Source organism: Anomaloglossus baeobatrachus, chromosome 9 (genome assembly GCF_048569485.1).
Source record: "Anomaloglossus baeobatrachus isolate aAnoBae1 chromosome 9, aAnoBae1.hap1, whole genome shotgun sequence".
Classification (NCBI taxonomy): Eukaryota; Metazoa; Chordata; class Amphibia; order Anura; family Aromobatidae; genus Anomaloglossus; species Anomaloglossus baeobatrachus.
The window spans coordinates 40843445-40871417 of record NC_134361.1 but is presented as its reverse complement, the minus strand read 5'-3'; the positions used below and the strand labels follow the sequence as shown (position 1 = coordinate 40871417).

Sequence of the window (27973 nt, the reverse complement as noted above, 5' to 3'; positions counted from 1 at the left end):
TAAAAGACCATTTCCTCCTATCCATGACAAAGTGTTGAGATTCACTCTGTGCAGCACTGGTGTTTACTGGAAAAGCAGATCTAACAATCCGTACCACCTTCTGCAGATACTCCTGTATACATGCGTCCCTTTCTATGGCAGGAATTATTTCGCCAAATTTTGTCTTGTACCAGGGATCTAACAGTGTGGCAACCCAGTAGTTAGCATTACTTCGAATTCGTACAATCCGAGGGTCATGTTGTAGGTAGTGCAGCAAGAAGGCGCTCATGTCTCTTGTGCATCCAGGAGGACCAAGTCCTTGGTGTGTTGGTGGCAGAGAGGTGAGAATCGTGCCTCCTTCCCCTGCCCTCTCCCCCCAACCTCGCACAACCGAAATGTGAGCAAGCTCTCACTCATCTGCTGAGTATTCCATGCCCATCGCCAGTTCGTCCTCCATTTCTTCATGGGCTCCTGCACCTTCCTCAACACTTTTTGCTGATACTATGCGCCCTTGTTAATCCCTCTCCCCCACCATGACTGCCGCCTAGGTGCCGCTCACCGTCTGGACCTGGTACATCTTATTATCCCTTCTGCATATGACTCCTCCTGTACTTCCTCCCCTTCCTCTTGGACCAACACCTGACTCCGAATAATGCTTACAGTGTGCTCCATCTTGTAGATGACCAGAATTGTCACGCTGAGAATGACATTGCCAGTGCTAAACATCTTCGTCGACATTTGTAAACTGTGTAGAAGGGTGCATAGGTCCTTGATCTGACACCACTCCAGCAGGGTGATCTGCACCACCTCTGGATCAAGTTAGCCCAGGGTATACGTCAGACTGTATTTCAGCAGGGCTCTGCGGTGCTGCCACAAACGCTGCAACACGTGCAGATTCCAATTCCTGCGTGTCGGAACATCGCATTTCCGGCGTTTAACCGCCAGACCCTAAGACTTCAGGAGCGATGAAAGTTGTTGAGCTGCTGGGTGCGAAGGATGAAAGTGAGCACATAGCAGCGTGCCCGCTGCACAAGGCCATGTAGGCCGGGATGGTATTTTAAAAATTGCTGGAGAATCAGATTCAACACGTGAGCCATACAAGGCACGTGTGTCATTTTGCCCTGCCGAAGGGCCGCAGACAGGTTTGCATCATTGCTGCATGCGGCTGTTAAGTCACCAACGTAGTCCACTCAATCAATTTGTACTCCGGTCGCCAGGTGACAACGTGTTCCTTTCGTTCATAGTGCTGATTATGGGAAAGGAGTCGATGACAGCGGCGCAGGTGGACGCAGGTTATGGTCACCCACTGGGTTGCGTTACCTTGACAGATACCCACCACCTACATTCAGCCTGTGGTTCTGTATCTCACAGATGAAGTACCATCATTCAGCTACAACCAATGGGAAGACACCACACCCTTTTTTATGCCCATCCTGTCTGCAGACCACTGCCAGACATAGCTCTACTTTTACCCCCAGTTCAGTTTTATGATTTTGTGTGCTTGTTACCTGACTACTTTTCCTGCTTGCTGTTTATGTACCTCGTTGGCCGATCCGCATTTCACCTCTGCTTGTTTTCTGATTAAGTCCTGGCCATCCCATTCTGTTCCTCTTCCTCAATTAATGTTTTTGACCCTGCATGACTACTTTTCTCTGGAACTGCAGCCTTCCACAGGTATTGATCAACTTGGGCCCTGTGTAATTCCAAATCACTGTATATGAGTTAAAGGGTTTCAGGGTTCTGGGTGTCCAGCTTGGTGAGTGGCTTGCCTCTAGCCTATCCTTTACAGCCCATCTGAGTGTGTCGATCCAGGCAGGCATTACACCGTGCCCTCTGCAGAAGGCCATGTAGGCCGGGATAGTGTTTTAAAAATTGCTGGACAACCAGGTTCAACACGTGAGCCATACAAGGCACGTGTGTCACATTGCCCTGAAGAAGGGTCGCAGACTGGTTTGCATCATTGTTGCACCCGACTTTCCCTGGCTGCTGGTTGAGTGGAGACAACCATTGATGAAACTCGGTCTCACTCTCCAGAGCTTACCGTCCACAACTCCTCAGCGTGTGACTCACATTTCCCAGACATTTCTAAGTAAAGAGTCAACCGCATCATGCTGTTGAGCTGTGCTGCCAGCATAGTAAGGAGGTGTGTGGGATTCCTTGGGCGCAGTTACAAGGAAGGGTGGCCTGACCACACAGGGTTTGGGCCGAGGTGGAGGACCCACACGAGGTTGAGGAGGCAGAAGCAGTGGAGGAACTTGTACATACAGAGGAAGGATTGACACACAAGTCGTGGGGACGGCAAGACTTGTACAGCAAACCCTTCTCCATCTCTCACCATAGTTGCCCAGTGCCCAGTCAGCAACATGTAACTCCCCTGTCCATGCTTACTGGTCCAAGTATCTGTGGTAAAATGCACCCTGTCACACAGAGTTTCTCAAGGAATCGGTGAGGTTGTGTGCGACCTTCTGTGGTAGCGCGGGCACGCCTTTCTTGGAGAAGGAGTGACGACTGGCCATCGGCTCTTGGGGCACTGCAATTGGCATAAGGTCTCGAAAATCCTCGGTCTCAAAAGGGTGTGAAGGCAGCCTTTCTGTTGCCAACAAGTTGCAGAAGATGAAACTCAACCTCTTAGGCATGTCATGCCCTTCGAAAATCATGTAAAACACAGCGAGCGGACTCCAACCACAGTCTCCCTCGTTTCCACTAATTGGGGCACACACACCCCACTTGACTGGCATCAGTTGACCCCCCTTTTGAAAAAGAAAAAAGATGCTTTGCATGAAGCACTCTCAAAAATACGCGTGCCTTTCCCGTCCCCTGGCTGACCCAGGGGAAGAAAAGTCCTCTGAGAGCCATGACTTGTTCATCTTGGTTCTTTTACAAACACAGCGAGGGGACTCCAACCACAGTCTCCCTTGTTGCCACTAATTGGGCCACACACACCCCACTTGACTGGCATCAGTTGACCCCCCTTTTGAAAAAGAAAAAGATGCTTTGCATGAAGCACTCTCAAAAATACGCGTGCCTTTCGCCTCCCCTGGCTGACCCAGGGGAAGAAAAGTCCTCTGAGAGCCATGACTTGTTCATCTTGGTTCTTTTACAAACACAGCGAGGGGACTCCAACCAGAGTCTCCCTCGTTTCCACTAATTGGGCCACACACACCCCACTTGACTGGCATCAGTTGACCCCCCTTTTCAAAATGAAAAAGATGCTTTGCATGAAGCACTCTCAAAAATACGCGTGCCTTTCGCCTCCCCTGGCTGACCCAGGGGAAGAAAAGTCCTCTGAGAGCCATGTCCACATTGTCAGTGGACAGACACGTGTGCTTATCTGCCAGCAGACCCCCAGCAGCACTGAAGACAGGTTCCGAGAGAACGCTGGCAGCAGGACACGACAATATCCCCAAGGCGTACGTGGCAAGCTCAGGCAATTTATCCAGATTGGAAGCCTAAAATGAGCAGGGCTCAAGTTGCACAGTAATGGCATCGACGTTTCCTTGCATATACTCATATATCTGTGTGTCCTCCTCTTTTTCCTTGTCCAGCTCTTTTGTTTTCGCATGAGTATATGTCCTTGTCACTTTCCCATGTGTTTTGTGTTGTGTTGTGAGTTGTTTGTCACCTTTTGGACACCTTTTGAGGGTGTTTTCTAGGTGTTTTTATGTGTTTGTGATTGCCTGCCACTGTTTCCTATGCAGTTCGAGTTCGGTTCGTCAAACGTTCGACGAACCGAACTCGAACGAGACCTCCGTTCGGCGAACCGAACTCGAGCCGAATCGGGACCGTTTTGCTCATCTCTACTCATAATATACCCCCATCCATCCTGCTCATAATATACCCCCATCCATCCTGCCCATAATATACCCCCATCCTGGTATATGGCCTGTATCCTGTGGCACAGAAAAAATAAATAAACGTTTATACTCTCCTTACCTCACTCCCTGCAGCACCGATCATCTTCCTCTCTGTCTCAGCTGCAGCGCCGCTGTGTGGAGCAGTCACTGTTGTCTGCAGCATCGCGATGTCTTCCTGTCTGTGCCGGTCAGATCATCTGTGTGGACACTAGCGGCACGCACAGCGATGACGTCATCGCTGTGCTCACCGCTCTCTACACAGATCAGCTGACCAGCACAGACAGGAAGACATCACGATGCTGCAGACAACAGTGACGGCTCCACACACGGTGATGGGTGAGTACACTGATTCACTGCACCCCGCGTGGGGAGCAGTGAATACAGCCACACATGATCAGTCCAGGCTGTAGCTGCCAGGGGTGATCATGCGGGCTGACTGTTAATTATACGCGCTTCCCCCACCCATCACCCCGCCCACCTGTCACCGCCGGCTTTAGCGCTGAGAGATGATGGGCGGGAGGATGGGCGTGCATATGAAATGAGTGGGCCCACGTGGTCACGGCAGGCTGCTACAGACTGCTCATGCCCCCGATGACCCGCTCCACCGCAGAACCCTCATTCCCCGCAGCCACAGTCAGACCATAAGAAGCACCTCCCACTTTCCCCCAACATTGGGGGTGGGGGGAAAGTGCGTCTTATAGTCCGAAAAATATGGTATATAGTATGGGAGGAATAGAGCTAGGTGATATCACCAGGGAAAAGGACTGGGGCATAATAGTGGATCCCAGATTCAACATGAACCAACAATGCGGAGCAGCAGCTTAAAAGGTCAACAAAATTCTGGAATGTATCAAGACAAGCATTGAATCTAGTGTGAAGCCCCACCAGTGTTGTGTCGGTGCATTACCTTCAGGGACTCCACGCAGCTGGATCTTGTCACAGGTAGGAGATCTTCTTTTAGGATTGTCGTGACGCCACTCTCAGAATTGCGGTCAGTGGGTACCGCCACTGCAGATTAAGGGAGGCCTGGGGCTGATGGTGGGTGCAGTCAGTTGTGATAGCCTCCTGAGAGTGAGGCAAGCCCCAGGGCCCTGTGTAGGTGTGTAGAACCACAAGGCGCAGAATAACTCAACACAAGCAGAATGTCTTTCAGGGGTTTTACTCACGGAAGGTGGCAGGGTGAGTAACCCGGGCGTAGCTGGGATGAACCAGGCTGGAACCAGGTATCCTTCAGGCTGACTGATGAGGGTGGCTACCGACTCGCCTTCCTTAGCCCTTTACGTTTTGGGGTAACCCCGACTTTTAGTCCCTATGGGGGTCACCCAGGGAAGTTGCTGGTGCCTCTCTCCCCTTCGTTTTGGCCCGTTTGCTTGTAGCCTGGACCAGGACACTCCGGCAGCTTGCCTCCTGTGAACTATGGGCCCTAACTGTGGCTATGTGGCTGCGGACTCTGTAGTGTGGTCTTGGGGGTGTGAAGTGCCCCCTCAAGCAGGTTTGGCAAAGGAAAGGTGAATCTATCCCTGCACTGGGACCTGCTACCCGTTTGGGCCTGGTAACTCCCTGGCAGTCTCCTTACTTCCCACTCCGTTGCTCTCTCTTTAGCTGTGTGTGGATTTCGGGTAGCACTACTAGGTGACCGTTCTCCCCCGTCGGTAGTCACTGCGCGGACGCTGTTAGACTGCCACAGCTCCAGGGTCTGCTTCTGCTCTTCCTGAGCTGCGCACTAAACCGGCTCACTCGTGGGACCTGCACTGCTGCTCCTGTCTGAGCTCCACTTCCATGCTCCTCACTCCTCCACACTCTGCTTCAGACTGCCTTCTCCTCCTCCTTCCTCTTTTCCCTTTTGTGCCTGCCTACGCCACCTAGCAACCAGGCTCTCTACCACACCCCTCGAGTGGAGATGGAGGCTTCGCCCCCTCCACCCCTCGGGTGGAGGTGGAGGCTTCGCCCCCTCCTGGGATCCCCAGGGGTCCTCTCAAAGGTACATGTGTGAGACCTGATCACTATGCGCCTGTGTAGTCACACCTCGGTCAGCCTTCTGGATTACCTGTGTTGTACTGTCCCCAGCATGGGTGCAGTACTCAGTGGTGCCTGACCAGGTCAGGGGCGCCACACTAGATCAAGAGAGGTAATTATTCCCCTGTACCCTGCCCTGGTCAAACCCCACCTGGAATACTGTGTACAGTTCTGGGCGCCCCAATTCAAGAAAGACATTGATATATTGGAGCAAGTCCAGAGAAGCGCAACCAAAATGGTAGAAGGTCTGCAAACCATGTCATATGATGAAAGGCTAAAAGAACTAGGAATGTTTAGTTTGAAAAAGAGAAGGCTGAGAGGAGACTTAATAGTGGTCTACAAATATCTGAAAGGTGGTCACAGTATAGAGGGAACTTCGCTATTCTCATGAGCACAAGGAAGTGCGCCGCCCCTGCAGCGGATCGAACTGCTCGGATCCATGTGATGACTTGTGGCTCGAGGGTCTCTGGACCCAGGGGCTTGGGGCCACTTCTAAACGTAAAAGGGGGGAAGTTATTTACAGGGGAGGTATAGTTCGTGACGCCACCTGTGGTGTACGGTAATGAAGGGATGCCGCCGCTGCCCATGGGAGTACCCGGGGTGATGGAGTGGGGCAGCAAGGTGTCGTTGCCCTCCATGGATAGGGGAAGGCCCCGGGACTCGGTGGAATGCCGTAGGGTGCAGGGATCACTCAGGTACTCACTCAGTCAATAAGCAGATGCTGACAACCGGGTAAACCAAATCTTGGGGTATCGCTGCCGCTTGAGGGGAGCTCATCCGGGTCCCGTCCCCTACAGTGTTGCCTGGTGATCAGTGACCTGCCTTCTAGCACTAAGTTTAACTTCAACGTAGTGGCCCAGTAGTCTGAAACTTGACGGGCCCCGCTCCCCACTGTGGCTAAGTGTGGGAGCCTGCTCTCAGGGCTCGCGCTTAGGATTTTCTTGGACCGTTAGTTTGGAAGGCCCTATCCCCCTCGTTGCGCTTGTGCTCCGATTCTGGAGCGGGTGGGAACAGATCATAAAGGCTCCGTTCTCCTCAGGTTAATTGCCGGGTTGCCTGAAGCTTCTTCCCGACCTTTGGTCCCGGACCGGTGACAGTGCCAGGCTGCTTACCATCCTCCTTGACAGGTCCAGGCACCTAGCCGCAATCCCCTGCGACCGGGGGTCCGACTCCTCCAGGTCCAGACCACCGTCTGCAAACTAGACAGCTTCTCTTGGAAGTCACCACTCCCAACCTCCTCTCACTCCCTCACTGACTACTCTCTTACTGACTAAACTACCCACCTCCCCTCCATGCCCCCCCAGGTGGGCGACTCTATTCCACTCAAGCCGTCCACTGGTGTGCCTGGTGGGTGTGGTGCAGTGTTTATATGTCGCGGGCGGGGGGTGCGCTGCTCGACCGTGCTTGCGGCTCGGGTCCGGCTGCTGCTTGGTGGCTTGAGCGGTGGGCCGGATGCGGGGACTCGAGCGGCGCTCCTCGCCCGTGAGTGAAAGGGGTGGTTTGGTTTGGGAATGTAGTCCGTGACGCCACCCACGGTTTGTGGTGATAATGGGACACCACCGCTGCTCTGGACGGGGATCGCGGGAGCGATGACAGGGAGCAGCTGAGATGTTTCTCTCCCCTCTGTGGGTAGGGGGATTTGGTGGTCCCGGAGCCCGGTAATGTGGACTGGAAGGTGGATGGCGGGAGTTGGGGAGGTGCAGGGTCGCGGGGGCAGCGCGGTGCCAGGCGGCACAGTGGTACTCACTCAGCCAGTAACGTACACGGAGTCTCTGGTGAAACAACCGGCTGGATGGGCGGGTCCCACAGGCGGCTGCGGTGGTCACTCCCGGTAGGATGGCGGTGACTGTCTCTCCCTGCACCTTTGATGTGTTGTCAGCCCCGAAGGCTTCCCACCGGTAGCCCGCTCCCCAGAGGTGTGTTGCCGGAGGAGCCCCTTTTGCCCGCAGGCTCTGGCCCTGGGAACTCTAGCTGTGGCGGTAGCTGTATTTCCCTTCACGGTTGAGCGGTTGCCTTCAGTCGAGTCTTTGCTGCTGGGGAACCCCGGAGGTTCCCGTCGCTGACGGATTTGACCGGTTTAACGGCGACTCCAAGCCTGGTCGGGGTCCGTAGGCCCTGCCGAGTGGTGCTGGCGTTTCTTCGCTCCCCGATCCGGTACCGGCGGGCCACCGCCCGACCCCGGTCCTTACGGTTGTGCATCAATCGACCTCGCCTGCAGACAGTCACCACCGTCTGCCAACCTTGCTCTTAGGTGCCCGGGCCACGTACTCGGACACGGTCAGTCAGCTCCTCTACTACCACTTCCCTCAACGATAAAACTGATCTGATCCCTTTTCCCGCCTCCAGGACTGTTAACTCCTCGATGGGCGGGGCCAACCGTTTGTGCAGTAGCCTGTGATGACCTGATTGTCCAGGGGCATCACAGAAGTACAAGAAGCAATGGGATGAAACTAAAAGGAAGGAGATTCAGATTAGACTTTAGGAAAAACTTTCTGACAGGGCAGTCAGGGAGGGGAAAAGGTTACCACGGGAAGTGGTGAGCTCTCCATCAATGGAAATCTTCAAGCAGAAACTGGATAAACATATATCTGGGATGATTTAGAAAAGCCTGCACTCACAGGGGGTTGGACCCGATGGCCCTTGAGGTCCCTTCAAACTCTACCATTCTATAAGTACCAGTGAGGTTAAAACATTGCATGTCTGGTGAATAAAACACCTTGGATGAAGTTGGAGGGCTGCAATCTTTTGTTGTGGGTATTTTAATATATCCCTGGACCAGGATACTTTGCTGCTTGATTTTGGGCAATTCACCCTTCTTATTCTTACTACTGCAATATCCATGCAATTCATCACTTCAAATAAATACTAACCTAAACCACTACACAATGCTAAATAACACTGGTTGATTTATGTGTACGAGGGGTTGCTGATAAGTCTTTGGCTTTACCTAGAAAGAAACGAGATAGGATGATGAAACTTTACATTTATTCCACATACTCTTCACTGATGACAACACACATCTTACATCGGTATTCCAAGTTCTGTAAGCCTAGCAAATAGGAGTTCGGTTGTGCCTCAAACCAGGCATCTGTAGCAGCAATGGCATCAGAAATGGTGTGAAATTTGGTACCCTTGAGGTTTTTCTTCAGGGTTGGAAACAGATGATAGTCGGTGGGAGCTAGATCTGGTGACTAAGGTGGGTGGTCAACCAGCTGGAATCCCGGCTCTGCCAGTTTTGCCGTGGTCGCTTGTGCAGCGTGAACGGAGGCGTCTTGCAGGAACAAGATTCCTTTGGACAGCTTGCTGCACCTTTTGGCCTTCAGAGCTGGCTTCAATTGGTCCAAAAGTTCAGTGTAATATCTTGCATTGATGGTGGAACCCTTTTGAAGGCAGTCCACTAGCAGCATGCCCTCCTTATCCCAGAACACAGACGCCATCACCTTAGTGGCTGATTTTTTGCACCCTGAACTTCTTTGGACGAGGAGAACCACTGTGCCCTCCACTCTTTTGACTGCTCGTTGTTTTCAGGGTCATACAAATAAATCCAGGTCTCCTCCATAGTGACAGTCGATCCAGGAAGTTCTAATCAGTCCGGAAACACTGACAAATGGACCGAGAAGTTCTCACTCACATACTTCTCTGATCTGTTGTCAAACATTTGGGGAACCACTTTGCAGATAGTTTCCTCATGTCCGAATGTTCCTGGATAATAACACAAACATGTTCACAGGAAATCCCCATGATGTCTGCTATTGCTTTAGCTGAAATTCGTGGATTCTCCAGTATGAGGTTGTGCACAGCATCAACAATCTCCGGAACAACAACCACTCTCGGTCGTCCAGGATGTTCCTCATCATTGGTGCTGAAGTGGCCCGTTTTAAATTTGGCAACCCAGTTCTTAACTGTGAAATATGAAGGGTATTGATCCCCTAATGTCTGCAACATATCACCATGAATATCCTTCGCGGACTTTCCTTGCAGAAACAAGAATTTTACCACTCCTCTGATCTCAGTTGCTGTGAATATCGCATTAGACTCCGCCATTTTGTTTTCCCGCGTACGTAGAACACTGTTGCCATAAGCAATAAACACAAAATTTGAAAACATATATTAGACACCTAAAAGCCTTATGTGATGTAACATTCGTTACCATAGAAACAAAAAAAAAATCACAAAGCCAAAGACTTATCAGCAGCCCCTCGTACTTCTGGAGACCTCATTATCAGGACCCTGTAGTAAATAGGGGCTCTCTGAAATCCTTCTATTCATTTTTTTTATTCTGCATGTTTTTATTTTTCCTTAAAGGGGCTCTGTTACGACCCCTATGTCCTCCAACCCAGCAGCGTTCATGGCTGTATGCCCAAATTCCCTGCCTAACCATCCCTGTATAATGCTATTCACTAATATGAATGATTAAAAAATCTACTTATTAACCTCGCATTCCCTATACTAATTAGGCTTGCAAGTTGTGACTAGCTACAGGGATGTTGTTTCCCCAGACTAGTTGACCTTCTTTCTGTGTGATAACATCCCTGTGGGCGAAATAACATGATTTTTCACTAGCCAACATCACCACCAGCTCCTGGAAATCTTGTGCATGGCTCATTTCTACATCGTCAATGTGGCTTTGAAGCTGGGTGTAGGCTTCCTGGCTTTACTAGGCACACTACACATGACTAAAAGTTCAAAACATGTCTACGTGAGCCATCAGGTCCTGCACAGCTTGCCTAATTAAGATGGGAAGTGTCCACCCTGCAACTGAAGGGCACTGACATGGTGGAAATGAGCTGCGAGATTTTCAGGAGCTGGTGGTGACGCCGGCTGGTGGAAATTGTTATCACACCCACAAGGGCGTGATGACATGGAAAAAGAGCCAACTAGTCTGGGGAAACTGCATCCCTACGACTAGTCACAGGCGAAATTAGCATAGGGAAAGCAAATTTTTTTGTAACATCCATATTAGTGAAAAGCGTTTTATACAGGAATGGTTGGGCAGGGAATTTGGGCATACAGGTTACAATGCTGCTAGGTTGGAGGGCAGAGGGAACCTGGTGTCGCGGGGAGTGACTAACTTGGAACAAGGGCACCTAAGCTGGCCCTCAGGCTAGGATGACTCTAGTTGTCCTTGTTTGCAAAGATATCTCTAATGGTGACAATGTTTGGGCTGCCTTCCTAACCCTAACTCCTGAATAGTCCTGGTCTATACCCTCTTTCCCTCACCCCCAGTGAGGGCCAGGGCAGGTTTGGCTTATGCTACACAAATAGACCAAAACTCAAACTAACTGTATACATACACACAAAGATAAGACAATATGAGCACAGGAGGAAATAAAGAATCAGGGAGGAAGTAAACAGACAACAAGAATATTTCCACAACACACCGATTAATGTACAGGAGATCACCAGAACAAGATCACCAAACCCCAAGGACCAGTATTGCAAATGAAGCTATAATCAGCATGGGGGAACAGGCTCCACCATCTTTTACAAGGTGGAGAAGACTGTGATAGGTCTCCTGTAACCTGTGCCCCTAGCAGCAATCCACAGGCTAACAGAAATTCATGCTAGACTGATCACTAATAATCATACGACTGTTCAACACCTGAGTCTGACTGTGCAACTCAAAACCACCAGGGGAACCATAGTGTGACGTGTCAGACTCTGCAGCGTGAACACGGTCACAATATTTTCATTACCATCTGTCAACAACAGAAGGAGGGCAGTCAAGGGCATAAGTACCACAGCACTAAATTATACAGCGCATTGGTAGAAGCTGATCAGATTTTGCCACGGGTGACACAGTCCTGTGATGTCTGGCTATAGAAGGTCACTGCATTTGGCTGTGTAATATGCTCCCTGACCTTCTATTATATCTGCTTGGTTTTCGTCCCTTTCCCTTTATGACCCTGTGGAGTTACTCAGCCTTTCAGGTGCTTTTCATCAGCACTTCCCTTGGTGTTTTTATATACCTTCACTTCCTGTTACTCGATGCTGATGATAGCTCTTATACCCTTAACAAGTCTTCATTGCAAGCAGTCGGCTTGCATACATCTGGAGAATCTTTGTGGTTGTTGCAGTTCCTTTCCCTGAGTCATCTGGAGATAAGTTGTTTGTAAACTTTCCCCTGTTTGTTACCCCTGTGTCTTCTTTAGTGCTTAGTGGGGGTTGACTAACTGCTCATCCCATCTGCTCCCTACCTAGAACCTACTTCAGGATCAGGTATTCTGCTCAGCGCATAGGTGCGGAACCTATCTAGGGTGGTGAGGGAAGCCAGGGCCCAATGGTAAGCTTAGCCAGGAATCGTGACACAAGGTTTCCCTTCTTTTTCACGGTTTGCTTGGTAAATCCTCGTACCTAGCATAACAGATTTTTATAAGATCAATCCACAGGTCCTACAAAAAGGTGTAGAACGTTTCACAATAATCATGAGAAAAATATCAAGTAGATCTTGCAAACAAGCACCAAAGTAGTTTTAACCAGCACAAAGAAGTTCCCTAACTTTAAGTGCACCCCCGATTGTAGATACATGGAAATTAAATTCACTGCAACTGGAGCTCCTTGATATCTCTTTAGATTACTCTGTATGTTGAGAAATTATAAGGAGCCTTTAAAAAAATAAATCTCCATATGAACCTCTCTTCATAGGATGGATTTCTACTCACTGGTTATCGTCCTCTTGGTGATTCTCATAACCAGCATGATGGCTAATTATGTCAAGTTATTGTTGGGGAAGTCCAAGTTGCCTCCTGGACCGACTCCTCTTCCCATCATTGGTACGCTTCACTTAATCAACTTCAACGATATCGTAAAGTCTCTTCTGGATGTGAGTAAAGCTGGAAACAAATTGAAAGCACACAGATTCCTAAAGTAAATTAGTGGATACAAAAATAATGATGACAAAACGTATATTTAGATGCTGCTTAAATAGAACCTCTGAAAAGTGAACAGTTTTTGATATTTTATTCCCATTACACACCTGAGCATTGCATTATTAATTTTTTAAAAATCCACCTATGGTTCCAATAATATGGGTCTTTTTATTAAATGCTAATTTTTATAGTGGTCTTTTGTTCCAAGAGGGCGGTGCTAACAGGGATCTCTGGGGGCATGTCTGCATAATTATCCTGTGAGTCACACTCCCTTGGTAAAGAGCATAACAAAACTGAACTAAAAAAGTTCCATATCTCTGGGGCTGGGTAGGAGATTTTAAAGAAAAAAACAAACTACATTCACAGGGGAGATGCCGGAATAAAATAGGAACAAAAACTGGTCACTTTTTTTTAAGTTTAATTTTTTACTTGAAGGAAATCAGCCATAAGTCAGAACTTGATAAAGTGTGTTATACACAAAAAAAGTGATGTGCCATCACTTCCAAATTGAGGGAGAGGTGGGTGGGTCCTGAAGAAAACAAGACTTAGACATGTTGGATTTCAATTAGACTAATCCTTCTGTAGTCTGGGAGATATGCTGCTACTGTAAATATCATCCAGTGTCTTGTCTCCTTCCCACTGAAAACAAGTTGCATCCACAACCAAAAAAGTTGGTCTTTACCAAGAGGGCAGTGCTAATAGAACTCTCTGGGGACATGTCTGCATAATTACCTTGAGAGCCATGCTCCCTTATAAACAATATTAGAAGTAGCACTGAAAAAAGTTCCATATCTTTGGGGCTGTGCAGGAGATTTTGAAGAAAAAAACTCCTAAATTCTCAGGGGAGATGCAGGAATAAAATAAGAACAAAAACTAGTCACTTTTAATCTGGTGAGAGGTCTTTTTTAAGTTTTCTTTTTTTTCTTGAAGGAAATCAGCTGTAAGGCAGAACTTGATAAACATATTGTGGGCGGGGCGATGTAGCCGACCAGAGAGGACGCATGGGAAGAGAGCTCCTATAATCCTGATCTTATCCTGGCCATTTACACCTGGTTACCTGATCCATTTACTCACTGACCTGCTGCTGTGACAGGAGACACCATCTGGAGGCTGCAGATTCCCACTGGAGCTATTCTCTGACTCCTGCACGGCGTTGCTGGATCTCCTGAGGCTGGAGAGAGTGGAGCAGCAGCCATCTTCCCACAGCCTGCATTTCCACAGTGAGCAGAGCATGACTCCGGAGAGCAGAGAGGAGTGACAGATTTATGGCCAGAGGTGAAGACCCAGGAGCGGTGAGCACAGGGAAGTTAATTCTCCCTTAGCTGTGTAACTGGCAGTCAGTGTGCAGCACATTAGGGGGGCCGGCTGCAGTGTGGAAGACTTTAACCCATAGAGTGCTGGAGGGTCTGGAGTGTGTGCCTTGAAAAACGGGCCCTGCAGATTTTTCCTGACACATGAAAACAAATAAGTGACACATATTGAAGTCCCCACGCTGCGCAGGCCTGCATCATCCTGATAAATACACCCTGAGTGCTGTGCTGCCCTGGGACTCCCTTCATTCTTATTATCCACCATATAAGTGGCTGTTTTCCGGCTCTCTGGACGTGGTGAGGAAGTGGAGACAGACATATTACTAAATATACATTATAAAGGCACAGATTCAGACGCACGGGGGCACGATAAGAGAGGGGTGCAGAATCAGCAAATCCCCAGTGTATCAATATGAGTCCCCCTAAACAAAGTGGAGCTATTGACAAACTTAAGGAGTTCGCAAGGGGTGGTCAGGCAGATGCCCCTAAAGCCAAGAGAAATGCCACCCCAAAAGGTCAGGCACTATTGGATGACGGGTCAGAGGATAAAGATGATTTAACCCTGAGGCAGGTGTATGAACAGCTTCTACAAGCAATTTCTACAAGCAACAGCTCCCTCAAAGGGAAGATTGAGCAGGTACATTCAGAGGTGGCCCTCCTGCGTCAGGACATGCAAACCCTGAGGGCCCGAACAGCGGAAGTCGAGACGCGAGTGTCTGAACTTGAGGATCAAACTGTAACACTCAAAACAAAAATGACAACAATGGCCGGATCGGCAAATGCATGGCGCCAAAAAGCAGACGATCTGGAGAACCGCATGCGTCGAAACAATATACGAATCATAGGACTGCCAGAGCGCTCGGAAGGTCAGCATCCGGAACAATTCCTGGAGGAGTGGCTGAAATGTAATCTCGGAGATGAGTTCTCCTCGACATTTGCGGTGGAGAGGGCGCACAGAGTTCCAACGAGGCCTCCTATTCCAGGCGCGCCACCACGTCCCTTTTTAGCAAGGATGCTCAACTACAGAGATAGAGATACAGCACTCCGTCTGGCCCGACAGAAGAGCCCACTCAAGTTCAATAATGCTGCGCTCTCGATCTTTCCGGACTTTTCGGTGGACCTCCAGAAACAGAGGGCCCACTTCATGGAGGTGAAGAAGAAATTAAGGGAGCGGAACATCATCTACTCTATGCTGTACCCTGCCCGGCTCCGCATAGTGCATGAAGGGTCGCCTCTGTTTTTTACTACACCTGCTGAGGCTGAGGACTGGCTACAGGTACACCCGAAACCTAAGGGGCAGAAGCCATGAGATTACTTTCCTAGGTGACATTTTCTGTGCCCCCTGGCGACCCTCTTATTTCATGGTTGCTTGAAGCCCCCTTTGGAGACAGATGGGACTTCCCCGTGCCTCGAGTTATGGAGGAATTGGCCAGGAATTGGTTCTTGTGAAATGGGAGCCCTATCTTGTGCACCCTTATACCACCTATACCAGGACACTGTATTCAGTGGTGGTATCCCCATTGATGTTTGAAATGTTTTACAGGACTTATCGGAAAGGTCCTGAAGTTCGATATTGGTTCTATATGTTTACAGCTGCAATTGCATTAACTTTATTTCTTTGCAGGGACAGGCTTATTACTGTTGGAGGGTTAACCACACTTACTTGCAGGGCAGAAAGCGTCTTATACCTGGGATCCTGGTTCTATAAAAAGATCTATGTGATATGGGGTCAGAGCTAATATTTATGACCTGGAATGTCAGAGGCCTTAAATCGCCCAAAAAACGTATTAAGGTATTCTCCCAAATTAAGCAAGTCAAGGCCCAACTGGTGGTACTGGTAGAGACTCACCTCACACGGGACACAGCCAGACTAGTAAACAAACCGTGGGTACAATGGTCGGCACATGCGTTCCACACCAGCTACTCCAGGGGTGTCTCTCTATTGGTCCATAGACATATCCGTTGGGAAGTGAAGGTGGTGAGGCGTGACCCGGAGGGGCGATTTGTGTTTATATATGCGTCTATAAACTCTAGAGATTATGTGCTGTTATGTATTTACAACCCCCCGCCAGCTCGCATCTCCATTCTTAAACAAGCAATGAGCTTTGCCCTCAATTATCCAGATGCTTATGTGTTATGTATGGGGGATTTTAATCTTGTGATGAATGAGGAGCAGGACAGGTTTCGGATGGATGGAGGGGGACAACATTCGGCCACACACTTGACTGATTTGCAGCAATGCGCGGAGGGAGGTGGGTGGATTGACCTTTGGCGACTCCGGCATCCTAACACCCGAGAATATACATGTCATTCTTCTACTAGACGCACGCTGTCCCGACTAGATTATATTTTTGGGTCGAGCAATATCGCAACCTGGGTGGATGACGTGGTACACGGGGTCAGGGGCATATCAGATCACAGCCCAGTGATTCTTACTATGAAGACTACCCAAGGTGTTGGTAAACCCTTTTGGAGGTTAAACCCCTTTTGGCTAAAACTAATAGATCAAAGTGATAGAACTCTGACCCAAATAGAGGATTTCCTGGAAGCACACCCTAAACCCTGGAATATTAACTTGGTGTGGGACACCCTTAAAGCCTACCTTAGAGGGTGTTTGTCTTCAACCATAACATATCTTAAAAGAGTGACTAAAACTGAGGATGATATAGTAGAGGGGAGACTTAGGGACTTAGAGGCAATATATATATCGGCCCCAACCGATGGAAATAGGGCGGCCTGGATGCAATCATATAGGTTATATATGCAGCACTCTGAGACCAAGTCCAAACGCAAATTGTTCTTTACCCGACAATCATATTTTGAGCTTGGAAATCAATCCAGTAAATTATTGGCATATATGGTTAGGCAACACAACACTTCAAATACAATATTGGGTATACGGAGGATGGATGGCTCAATAGCTACATCCCCTGAGGATATTTTAGAGTGCTTTTGTGAATACTATAAAACCCTATACACATCTAGAAATCCTCATGGAGTTCAAAGTTGCGTGACATATTTGTCGGATTTGGAGTTTCCCACTTTGAGTGAATCACAACGGGAGTCTCTGGAGGCGGACATCACACTGGATGAAGTGATTACTGCCATCTCGGATATGGCTAGGGGGAAATCCCCGGGTCCAGATGGCCTTCCCATAGAATTCTATAGTAAATATTGTGACGTATTGGCCCCGATTCTTTTAGAGGTTTTCTCACATTTTTCAGCCGGCGACTCTCTGCCTGCCTCATTGTACGAAGCACATATAGTCGTGCTGAGGAAGGAGGGTAAAGACCCACTAGACTGCGGTTCATACCGTCCTATATCCCTAGTTAACGTGGATTACAAGATCTTTACCAAAATACTGGCGTCCAGGCTTAATTCAGTCATATTGAGTATAGTTCACCCAGATCAAACCGGATTTATGCCTGGGAAAAACACCTCTATAAATATAAGACGGGTCCAGTCCATAGTGCAATATAGCACACTGGTCCAGGAGAACGAGTGGGCCTTGGCCTCGCTGGACGCGGCCAAGGCATTTGACTCGGTAGAATGGCCATTTTTATTTGCCTGCCTCCAGAGATTCGCCTTTGGGCCTAAATTCAGTAACTGGATTCATATGTTGTATAGGTCCCCGACAGCCAGGATACTAGTCAATGGTGCTATGTCTACACCCTTCGCATTGAATCGGGGCACAAGACAGGGATGCCCTCTGTCTCCAGCATTGTTTGCACTAGTTATTGAAGCTTTGGCAATTAGAATCCGCTCTCATCCACAGATCACTGGAATCACTATAGCCGACCGAACAGATCAAATAGGATTGTATGCGGATGACATGGTTGTCTTCTTAGATCGAGTGCAAGAGACTCTACCGGTGGTTATAGACACTATAGATACATTTGGGGAGTTTTCGGGACTACGCATCAACTGGGATAAGTCGGCTTTGATGCCATTAATGCATGGGTCTGGAATTTCAATGGAGGGTAGGTCACCTTTGCAAGTGGTAACTAGCTTTAAATACCTGGGAATACACATACAGAAAGACCATACACTAGACCTGCAGACGAGTATAACACCACTTCTGGAGCACGTTAAACTTAAATATAACTTGTGGAGCAAGCTACCCCTGTCAGTGGTTGGCAGAATAAATTTAATCAAAATGATATTACTTCCAAAGCTTAGTTATACACTACAACATAGTGCAGTATCAGTACCCAAATCCTTCTTCTCAATGTTGAACTCGCTTACTACCTCTTTCATATGGGGGAAATCCAGACCCAAACTTCGGTTATCCATTTTACAGAGATCCAAAAGACTGGGAGGGATGGCTTTACCGGAGTTCTTCCTCTACTACCTCGCGGGACAGCTTAGGGCACTAGAGACTTGGATGCCTGGATGTCAGCTGCCAAACTCTGAGAGTCACTTGGCACACGCGGCTGGGACTGATTGTTTAGTGGGTTTTCTGGAATCAGATGGACTGAGAACACCACGGCAATTACCCCTCCTCAGGTTGGCAAGATTAGTCTGGCGACAAGCCAAGAGGGTGGTACACTTCGAAGGGGTGGTGGCGGAACTCCCATTATGGGGGAATAGCCACTTCCATACTCTGAGAGATCACCCCTCGGCGCAATTCTGGGCCACTCACAGCGTCAGTGCATTAGGTGATTTTTTTGTCCCGGGAACCACAACCTTCAAGTCCTTTGAACAAGTCCAGATTGAATATAATGTTCCAAGATCACAATTCTTTAGATACCTGCAGATTCGCACAGCGATTCAATCCCACATACAGAAAATTGGAGTGAGGAAATTGATATCATCACTTCCTATGATAGGTATTCTAAAATCACAAGGACCTCGAGGCCTCATCTCAGCTATATATACTTACCTGTTGTCGGTGGGGGTGGAGTCGGACCCCTTGCCAGCCCAGGATAGATGGAAATCTCTAATTCCCTCTCTACAGGGAGAGGAATGGGAAGAGATATTGGAATCTCCGACTGCGGTATCCCCGTCGGTTAATAATAAATTGATTCAATGCTACATTGTCCACCAGGCATACCTTACTCCAACTCGATTATTTAGTATGGGCCGTTCTCGTACATCGGAGTGCCCGAGGTGTCATCTCTCAGGGGCAAATTTCATACATATGATTTGGAGCTGTCCCAATATATCTTCGTACTGGCGGGGAGTGACATCTCTGTTGACATCGATTGTGTCGATTCCTGTCTTGTGTGACCCTTTGATATGCCTGTTTGGGGTGGTGGAGGAAGAGTCCTGGGATCATTACATGACAATATTCCTCAGAGAGGCATTGTTTCTGGCTAGGAAATTAATAGCTCTGAGGTGGATGGGAGATTCGAATCCAACTGTGAGGTCCTGGGTTAAACTAGTCAATGCAACCATAGTCTATGAGCGGGTGGTATATTATAATAGGGGGTGCCCGGGAAAATTTAACAAAATCTGGGGTTTGTGGAATTCTTCTCCAGACACACTTGCGGAGGTTTGAGGGAGATTATGCGGATAATGGTGGTTCCCGTTAGATGTTGGGATATGAAACACTGTCCAATGGTATATTGAGGTATAATAATGCAATCTGGCTGTTGTTGTTCTTTCTTTCTTCCTTTTTCTATTCCTCTTTCTATCTTGTTTTCAAAATATGGTCATGCTGATAGTTAGAGCTGTTCTTATGCTCAATATAAAATTAGATATATATGCAAATGATAAGTAGTATGGATAATAACATTGTTCTATCTTAAGTGCTAAAGATATTATGGACTTTATATGACTGTTTATTGTTATAGTTAAATATTACTATCTATATACGGAGCTATCTTTATATGGCAAATGTCAGTTGTACCATGTTTGAAATTGTTAATAAAACGAAGTTAAAAAAAAAAAAAACATATTGTGAAATTCATGAATGAAGTGACCTTGCCATGTGAAATCAATAACTTGTCATGTTGAATTCATTTTCTGCTTTGTCTCCTAGTTGTCGAAAAAATATGGGGACATATTTACAGTTTATGAAGGGAGCAAGCCAGTAGTCGTGTTATGTAGTTACAAAGCCATTAAAGAGACTTTAATTGACAAAGCAGAAGAGTTCAGTGGTAGAGCCTATCGTCCTTCATTCTCTGACTTTACCAAAGGAGATGGTGAGTATTAAACTATCTAGGGTGGTGAGGGACTCCTGGGACCAGTGGTAGCCTTGGTCAGGAGTCACCATCTCCCCCTTCCCTAGACACAGGGTTTCCCTTCCTTTTCGCTTTGGTACTTCCCGGTACCTAGCATGACAGATTTTTATAGGATGACTCCAGGTTTCACTTTGATTCTGGTGTTTTGAGATTGATGGATCATTCTTGATGGATGGTTGTACAATTATTTTTTGCCCTTCATCACCAATCATCTATTCCCAAGATGATGATATCACTACTTTCCTGGTTGGCCCAAGATCAGAACCTCAAAGAGGTTCTGCCCCTGCCTTTATAACTGAAATGGTTTGTCACATTCTTTTCATTTTCTTTCTCTGTGTTGAAGGGTGAGGAGATTCTAGGTCTGTTTATTCTTGTAAAAACAGACTTTAGCCCTTCTTCTGTGGTAGATGCTGGTGCTTTCTGTAACACTTTTTTGTCTCTGGTCTGTAAATAAATTGCAATTTTTAATGTTCCCATCACCACACTGCAAATTGTTGTTGGCCAGTCCCACTCAATATCTGTTAAGGGCTCATCTGGTGAGGTGGCTTCTCTAAGTCACAAATTAGGGTGAACAAGATGAACCCAAGGTAGAGGCACAATGGGCAGGACTTGTCGTCTAGCATGTGAATCAGCAAAGACCAGCACAGTAAGGTATTCTGGATGGAAGGCAGATGAGGAGAGCAGAGAAGGCCACAATACCCAGAACCAGGAGTGATAAACACAGTATCTGAAGATGTATATCAATCCAGGACTTAAAGCAGTTTCAGTAGGGTGAACAGCTCCAGTTAAAAGTTTATTCTGCTTACAGCAGATGAAGGGTTAATCATCAAACAAAATGGATAGCTATTAACAGCAATGACGAACAGGCAAACATGTTGTTGAGATGATACACTCCGATGCTACAGCACTTGTAATGTGAACAGGTCCAGAGAAGATTTTTTTGTTTGGTTACAGTTGACACATGTCTAGTAATCATCCAGTAGAATGGATTCAGCAGCAATAAGTTACTGTATTTTTCGCATTATAAGACGCACAAAATTTTGGAGGAAAGTGAGAGGTGCATTTTATAATCTGAATGTAGCTTACCAGGGTGGTGGAGAGGGGTCCCAGAGGCCGGGTGAATGCTGAGGTGGCTGTGCAGGGGCTGTGGTGGCTGTGCAGGGGCTGCACCGTTTTTTTTGCTGTGTGTCCTAGGCCTAAATATTGTCTTCAGGGCAGTGTCCACCACCCTTCAGAGGGTTATCACCTTAGACGTTGCAGAGTAGTGCATCACACAGAGTCTCTTAGCAAAACAACATGGAACAATTTTATTTTTATTTTATCTTCTTCCATCATGACAGACATGGCCAAACTTCTATGGGTCACTTCTACGGTTCCGCCACTGTTTTCTCTCATGGTCCTTCGTGTCGGCTTATCCCGCTACCTGAGACCTAGTCCACCAGCTGCCAAGCCTATGCCTATTCTCCCCCCTCCTTGTTTGGCCGCACAGCCTGACTCACAGCTGCAGTTTCTACTGAGCAGTGTGAGATCTCAGCAACAGCAGGAAGGGGGAACACTGAGGATCTGTCAATCATATTTGGATGGAAATTCAGTTTAAACTTTAAAAAGGCTTATACGCCCATTCAGACATGGTTATACAACATAAGGTCCCAGAAATCTATTTAGAAATCTATTCAATTTGTTTAGTGAAATCTGATGACAAATTTGCTGTAAAGAAAAATCCAGTGTAGTGTTATAGCACTTTCTGATATAGGTAGAGCACCACCTAAAGAAAAAGTATACAGTAATGAACATGTCCCCTTGATGAGCTTATTAATATGAAATTAACTCTTCTATTATACTGCACAGAGCTTGGATTCAGTAATGGAGAGAAATGGAAGGAGCTGAGACATTTCGCCATGCTAACACTGGGTAATTTTGGAGTAGGAAAACAGAGCTTTGAGGAGAGGGTACGAGTGGAGGCTGGGTATCTGACCGAGACACTGCGAAAAGCAAATGGTAAAGTAAAACAACACTTTTTTGTAACATCTTTGTATTTTTTTTAATTGATCTCCAATTTAGATTTTTTTTTTTTATGCACGATATAACAATTACATTTATGGCACTAAGATGATTGTCCATGTGGCGCCCCTGAGGGTCCAATCATCACAAAGGTACTGCACCTCAGCCAGAGGTTTGGTATCCCATTCCTTGGTAAGGAGGGGGCACATGACTCGCCCACCCCAGGGCTACGGGACACCCGGTGCCGGGCCGGACTAGTCCGGTGGTAGTCAGTGGTGGCTGGGCCCGGCTCCGTGGCCCTGGTGGGTGTCAGTAGAATATGTGGCTTGATGAATAAAGTTTGTGTTCGTGACGCCACCTGTGGTATGCGGCTATTAAGCCGCCGCTGCTGTGTGATGCCTCTGGGGTGATGTTATAGCAGCAATGGTGGTACTGCTCCCCACAGGTGGAGCAATGCCCGGGGCACTGTTGGTGCTCGTGAGAGTCTATGATGTAGTGGAAGTTTAAGCAGCTAAAATAACAGAGACCACTCCAAGGGTGCAGTTCAAGTTCAAGTAAAACACAGGCTATTTCACGATTCTTCAGGCGCACAGTACCCGGTGTGACTGGGCACGAAATCCTGTTTGTGACGCCAACGTTGACTCGCCCACCCCAGGGCTACGGGACACCCGGTGCCGGGCCGGACTAGTCCGGTGGTAGTCAGTGCTGGCTGGGCCCGGCTCCGTGGCCCTGGTGGGTGTCAGTAGAATATGTGGCTTGATGAATAAAGTTTGTGTTCGTGACGCCACCTGTGGTCTGCGGCTATTAAGCCGTTGCTGCTGTGTGATGCCTCCGGGGTGATGTTATAGCAGCAATGGTGGTACTGCTCCCCACAGGTGGAGCAATGCCCGGGGCACTGTTGGTGCTCGTGAGAGTCTATGATGTAGTGGAAGTTTAAGCAGCTAAAATAACAGAGACCACTCAAAGGGTGCAGTTCAAGTTCTTTACTCACAATTCTTGTCTGGGCCCAGGGGCCATTGGACTGCTGGGACCACTGTCAGGGACCTCCGCCGTTTCTGGGTGGTTCTGAGAGTAGAAGCCGGTGCCCTTCTCTTTAGTGTCTCTATCTTCTGCTGTCTTCCTTAGCCTTGCCTTTGACAGGATAAACCTGGCTTGGCCTCCACTACAGCCTCCAGGCTGGGGGGTCACCTGTCGGCTGATTACCCCTTTTCTGGAAGGTCTGCTATGGGTTCTGGCCCGGGGAGTTTACAACATTCCCTGGGCCTCGGCTTTTACTGTTTGGAGATGATTTTGCACTCCTCCAGTTTCTAGGGACCGTCCCCTGCTGCAGCTTGATCCCTCCACCGATGTTCCTGTGGAGCAGGCCACCGCAGCTCTACAACTACCCGTGGCACCTCTAGGACTACCCGTGGCCCTGGGACCCCTTCTATTCTCTGCTTGGTGGCACCTGGACCCTCTGAGTCCCAGGATCTTCACCAGGAAGCGTCTCTTTCTTCTTTTCAGCTCCTGACTGACTTGGAGCTTTCTTTCCGTTACTTCTCCTCCTTACCTGCCTCCAGCAGGCCTCCTTCTCCTTCCCCTCTCTCTCTCGACTCTGCTCTCTTCAACTACATGCTGGCTCCTCACTCTCTCACTCCCTGAGGTAGACTAACTAAACTTGACCTTCCTCTCTGTGTCTGCTCTCAGATGGCTCCTCCCACCTCCCCAATTGCCCTGTTCTACCCTATAGGAGCAGGGATGGGTCTTACGACCCCTCCCAGCATGCAGCATGGGAGGGTTGTCTGCCACTTTCCCTGGTCCCAGTGTGTTCCTAGCAATGGGTGTAGTGTGGATTTACCAGGGGACCGGCGTTCACTCCCTTCCTCACCCAGACTGGGCATCACACCGCTGGATGGGGTGCAATGACCTGTGGCGACGGAAGCCTCAAGGGTGCCACACACAGGCCGCTTTCCACACACCACTTCGGGCCAGGGTTAGGGCAAGATTGGTCCTAATGGAGAGCACAGCCCCTGAGCCTGTCTGAAGGTGGAGCTTAGGTAGGGGAGTAACAAAGTGGAACAAGGGAGAAAAACAAAGAAGGACACAACCAAGGAGAGGTCCTGAGGACTGGAGCTGGACTGGTGTTGCTCCTCCCAGGACAAAAAGGAGGCAGAAGTGAAAGAAGGGGTCCCAAAGCCACGGGCAGTGAGAGATCCACCCGTGGGCTTGTATCCACATCCGACGCACCGGTGTGGAGGGACTAGGCCGCAAGGGGGAACCGGCCCCTAGACTAGTTGAGAACAACCAGGCTCAGCTAGTAAACCAGAGGCTGAGGTATCTTCATGTGCCGAAGCTGCAGCCACAGGCGAATCCGCTGAAAAGGTGACTACAGAGAGCTAGGGTATAGGGCAGAGAAGCCTCTCAAGCAAGGCCCGCGGACACCGGCTCAAGGCACTGTGTGTGAGGTGCAGGGCAGGAGGTCAAAGCCGAAAGCAGGGAACCAGCGCCCTAGGTCGTCCAGGGATTGCAGACCCTGGGGACAGACAGATTTCAGATCTGCTGGTCATTTATGCAGACCCAGTAGCACAGCACTATAGAAAAGCCTAGAGTCGTGGGGACTAGTCCAGCACCGCTTGCAAGGCTTGATTGCCTGCTGAACTGGAGGCATTACACAGGAAAAAACAAATTGGAACCAGAGTAGCTCGCAGGCACCTGAGGCTCCACACAAGCAAAAAACGGCAGGAAGGCATTTGACTCGCCTTGTGAGTGAACCCCAGCTGCTTCTAGACTGGTAGGACCCCGGGCACCTGACCTACTCTGTACTCCGACTGTACTGTAACCACCATCTACAAGTAAATGGTACAGAACTGCAAAAATTTTGTTTGGCCTCCTTGTTACTGCACTGCACTACCACCTTAATTATTCCTCTCTTCCTGCACCATCTACTATATCACCCTCTTTAATCTTGCAAGGGATCCACCCTAGCTGCTCCACCATCTCCCCTTGAAAGTATCACTGCAGCCACCCACGACCATAACTCCAGCTGGCGTCACAACCTACCTCTCCTGTAAATATCTCCTTTACTTGTCTGGTTAGGGCTACAGCTTCTGGGGACCGCCACTGTGAGATGATCCACTAGGTTTCGAGCCGGCTGAGTACCTTAGGCCTTAGCGACCGCAACACATACGTCAAATATGACCTAGAAGTCTCCGAGACGCAGAGACTTGCATATAAGATAAGAAAATATTAAAACAAAGCTGAAACCTTGAATATGAGACTGAAACTGGTATATACTAAACAAAATGTACTAAATGTAGTAATACAGTATTAGAAAAAATATAGAAAGCTATTAACCCTTCTATATCACCATTGCTATAAAGAATCTTGAACATAAGGCTATTGGCACCTCCTCTAACCAAATAATGTACTGTCAAAAAGTGTGTAGAGAACCACATCACGGTATGCTTCCAAATAACAGTGCCATATTTCGACTAAAAAACAACTTCATATATGGTTGTTATCTAATAAACCGTGCTATACTGAAATACCATAAGTCAGTTCACTCAGTCCTCACGGCTGACTCTAAAGCCGAATAGAGACAACTGTGAAAAACAGTGTGGATCATGATTTTCTGCTGGTCTTCTGAGAGAGCCCAGACCATTCCGAACATCAAGGTCCATTCTCGGACCATCTTTCACAAATGTTTGAATATGCAAATGTCCCCTTCAGAAGGAAGATGATTTGATCTCTGGTGCCATGTGTTCATCTATGGGATGTAACAATCTTAAAAGTCAATATCGACCCTTTAATGAGCCACATGACTTAGGTCACAGAGGTTCCCAACTCCAGTCCTCAAGACACACCAACAGTGCAGGTTTTCAGGATTGCCTTAGTATTGCACAGGGGTTGGAATCATCACCAGTGCAGGTGATTAAATTACCACCTGTGCAAAACTAAGGAGATCCTGAAAACCTGCACTGTTGGTGTGCCTTGAGGACTGGAGTTGGGAACCTCTGACTTAGGATAAGAAGCCAAGCCAGAATCTCCATTTGCAGACATGTGTTTCAGAGGTCTCTTGCTGTGGGTCTAAGAGCTAATAGGGATTGTTTCTTCTTGTGGAGAGTGACATATCAGACATGCCAGTGTTAAGAGACTTATAGGCCATGCAATACTCCTCTGGGAAAAGGAAGAGGATTTGATTTCTCTTGAACATTGCTTAAGTATTGTTCTATGTCTGAGTAGCTGTGGCACAAGTTAAAGGGATTGTTGCCTTTGAATTAAAGATTCCCTTGGATGCAATTTGCTATAATAAAAAATAACACGCCTGTACTCATCTTGTCGGGGTCCATCGATTTAGTCTCCACCGATGTTCCCGGTGCATGTGTGACGCCCTGGACTAGCCAGGGAGTCACAGATAGGCCCCTGCACAACACCTGTACCCCAAAAAGGTTCCACCAGTCAACCAAAACCCTGAGTCACCTCTATATGTCCCAGATGTCCACACCTGGGGGCGGGGTCAGGTGGTTGGCCACGCCCACCGAAGAGGATTGATGGGCAGGGGCGGGGAAAAACAAACAGATCATGTCAGGGAGAGGAAAGGAGAGGAGGTGGAAGAGTGAGATAAGGAGTAAATCAGGGCCTAGGTGGGAGCCTAGGTTGGAGCCTAGGGACTCTGTGGCCAGGAGACAGACGGTGGTGGCCGTCCGCAGGAGACCGGTAGTAGAACCGGCGGAACCGTCAAGGCACTGGGACAGGGTAGTGGCCCGCCGGTACCGAATCTGGTAGTCAAACCGTAAACGGAGCACCAGTGAAGGGTACTCAGACCCCGTACGAGGCCCAGAAGCAACTGGACCGAGTCAAATCAACTGATTGCGGCTTGGACTATAGGTCCATTCCCACCCAAAGTCCCGATAGACGGCAACAGCCCACCGAGGGGGATAGGAAGCCACCGCCCAGGCACCGTAATCCCACAGGCCAGCGCCTGCGGGCAAGAGGGCTCCTCCGGCATCTGCAAGTTGGGGACCGGACTACCGTTGTTGATACATAAGTAGTCACACAGTCTACAGAGGTGCAGGGAAAAGACGACACCACCAACCCGAGTAGGGGGAACCACGCAGCCGGCTGCGGGTACCGACCACCATCCCGTTTTTGGTTAACCAGTGACTCCAGTGTGATTCTTCTGAGTGAGTACACCAGTGCCCTCCGGCACAGCGCCACCCTGCCCTGCATCCCTGTGGCCTCCCGATCACCCTACCAGCGGGCCCCCAGGTCTCACATCCCCTACCCACGGAGGGGTCAACACCTAGCTGCACCACAACACCGCACCTGGGAGCCCCCACCATCACCAGCAGCGGCGGTGCCAACAATCACCGCAACCCGTGGGTGGCATCACAAACAATCACCAGTGCGGCCCCGGCCGCGCACCCACCCGATCACCAGAACAACCACCCATTTACAGAGCGACGTGACCCCCCGGTCCGAAGGCGCTCGAGCCACCGACACACACACCCGAGCCCGGATTCGAGCCGCTCTGCAGCCGCAGCTGAGCGCGGAGCGGTACACATGGCATGAGCTGCGGCATTGACATCACCTTAGCAGCATCATAGCCAATCCGGGAGCTCAGCGGCTCTAGTGTGGCATTCCCATATAGACGAACGACTCTTGTAGAACCACTGAGCTCTCTGATTAGCTGCAATGCTATTGACATGACGTCAGCCAATGCCAGACCCCAGGAAAAGCTGCAGATCCTCACCAGTGGACCCCGGGAAGCTGCGCACAGT

General features: G+C 48.7%; 1 protein-coding gene across 3 annotated transcripts in view; it reads left to right on the top strand.

The window, feature by feature from the left end:
- LOC142251114 (cytochrome P450 2F2-like) overlaps window positions 1-27973 on the top strand; it is a 53179-nt gene that overhangs the window by 3748 nt on the left and 21458 nt on the right. For 2 of the 3 annotated variants that reach the window (XM_075323631.1, XM_075323630.1), the window contains exons 2-4: window positions 12495-12672; window positions 20012-20174; window positions 22062-22211. In XM_075323631.1, coding sequence (XP_075179746.1) covers window positions 12496-12672; window positions 20012-20174; window positions 22062-22211 — 490 coding nt within the window. In that variant the 5' untranslated portion in view covers window position 12495. The remainder of the gene's footprint in view (window positions 1-12494; window positions 12673-20011; window positions 20175-22061; window positions 22212-27973) is intronic. The other variant, XM_075323632.1, reaches the window with a different exon arrangement.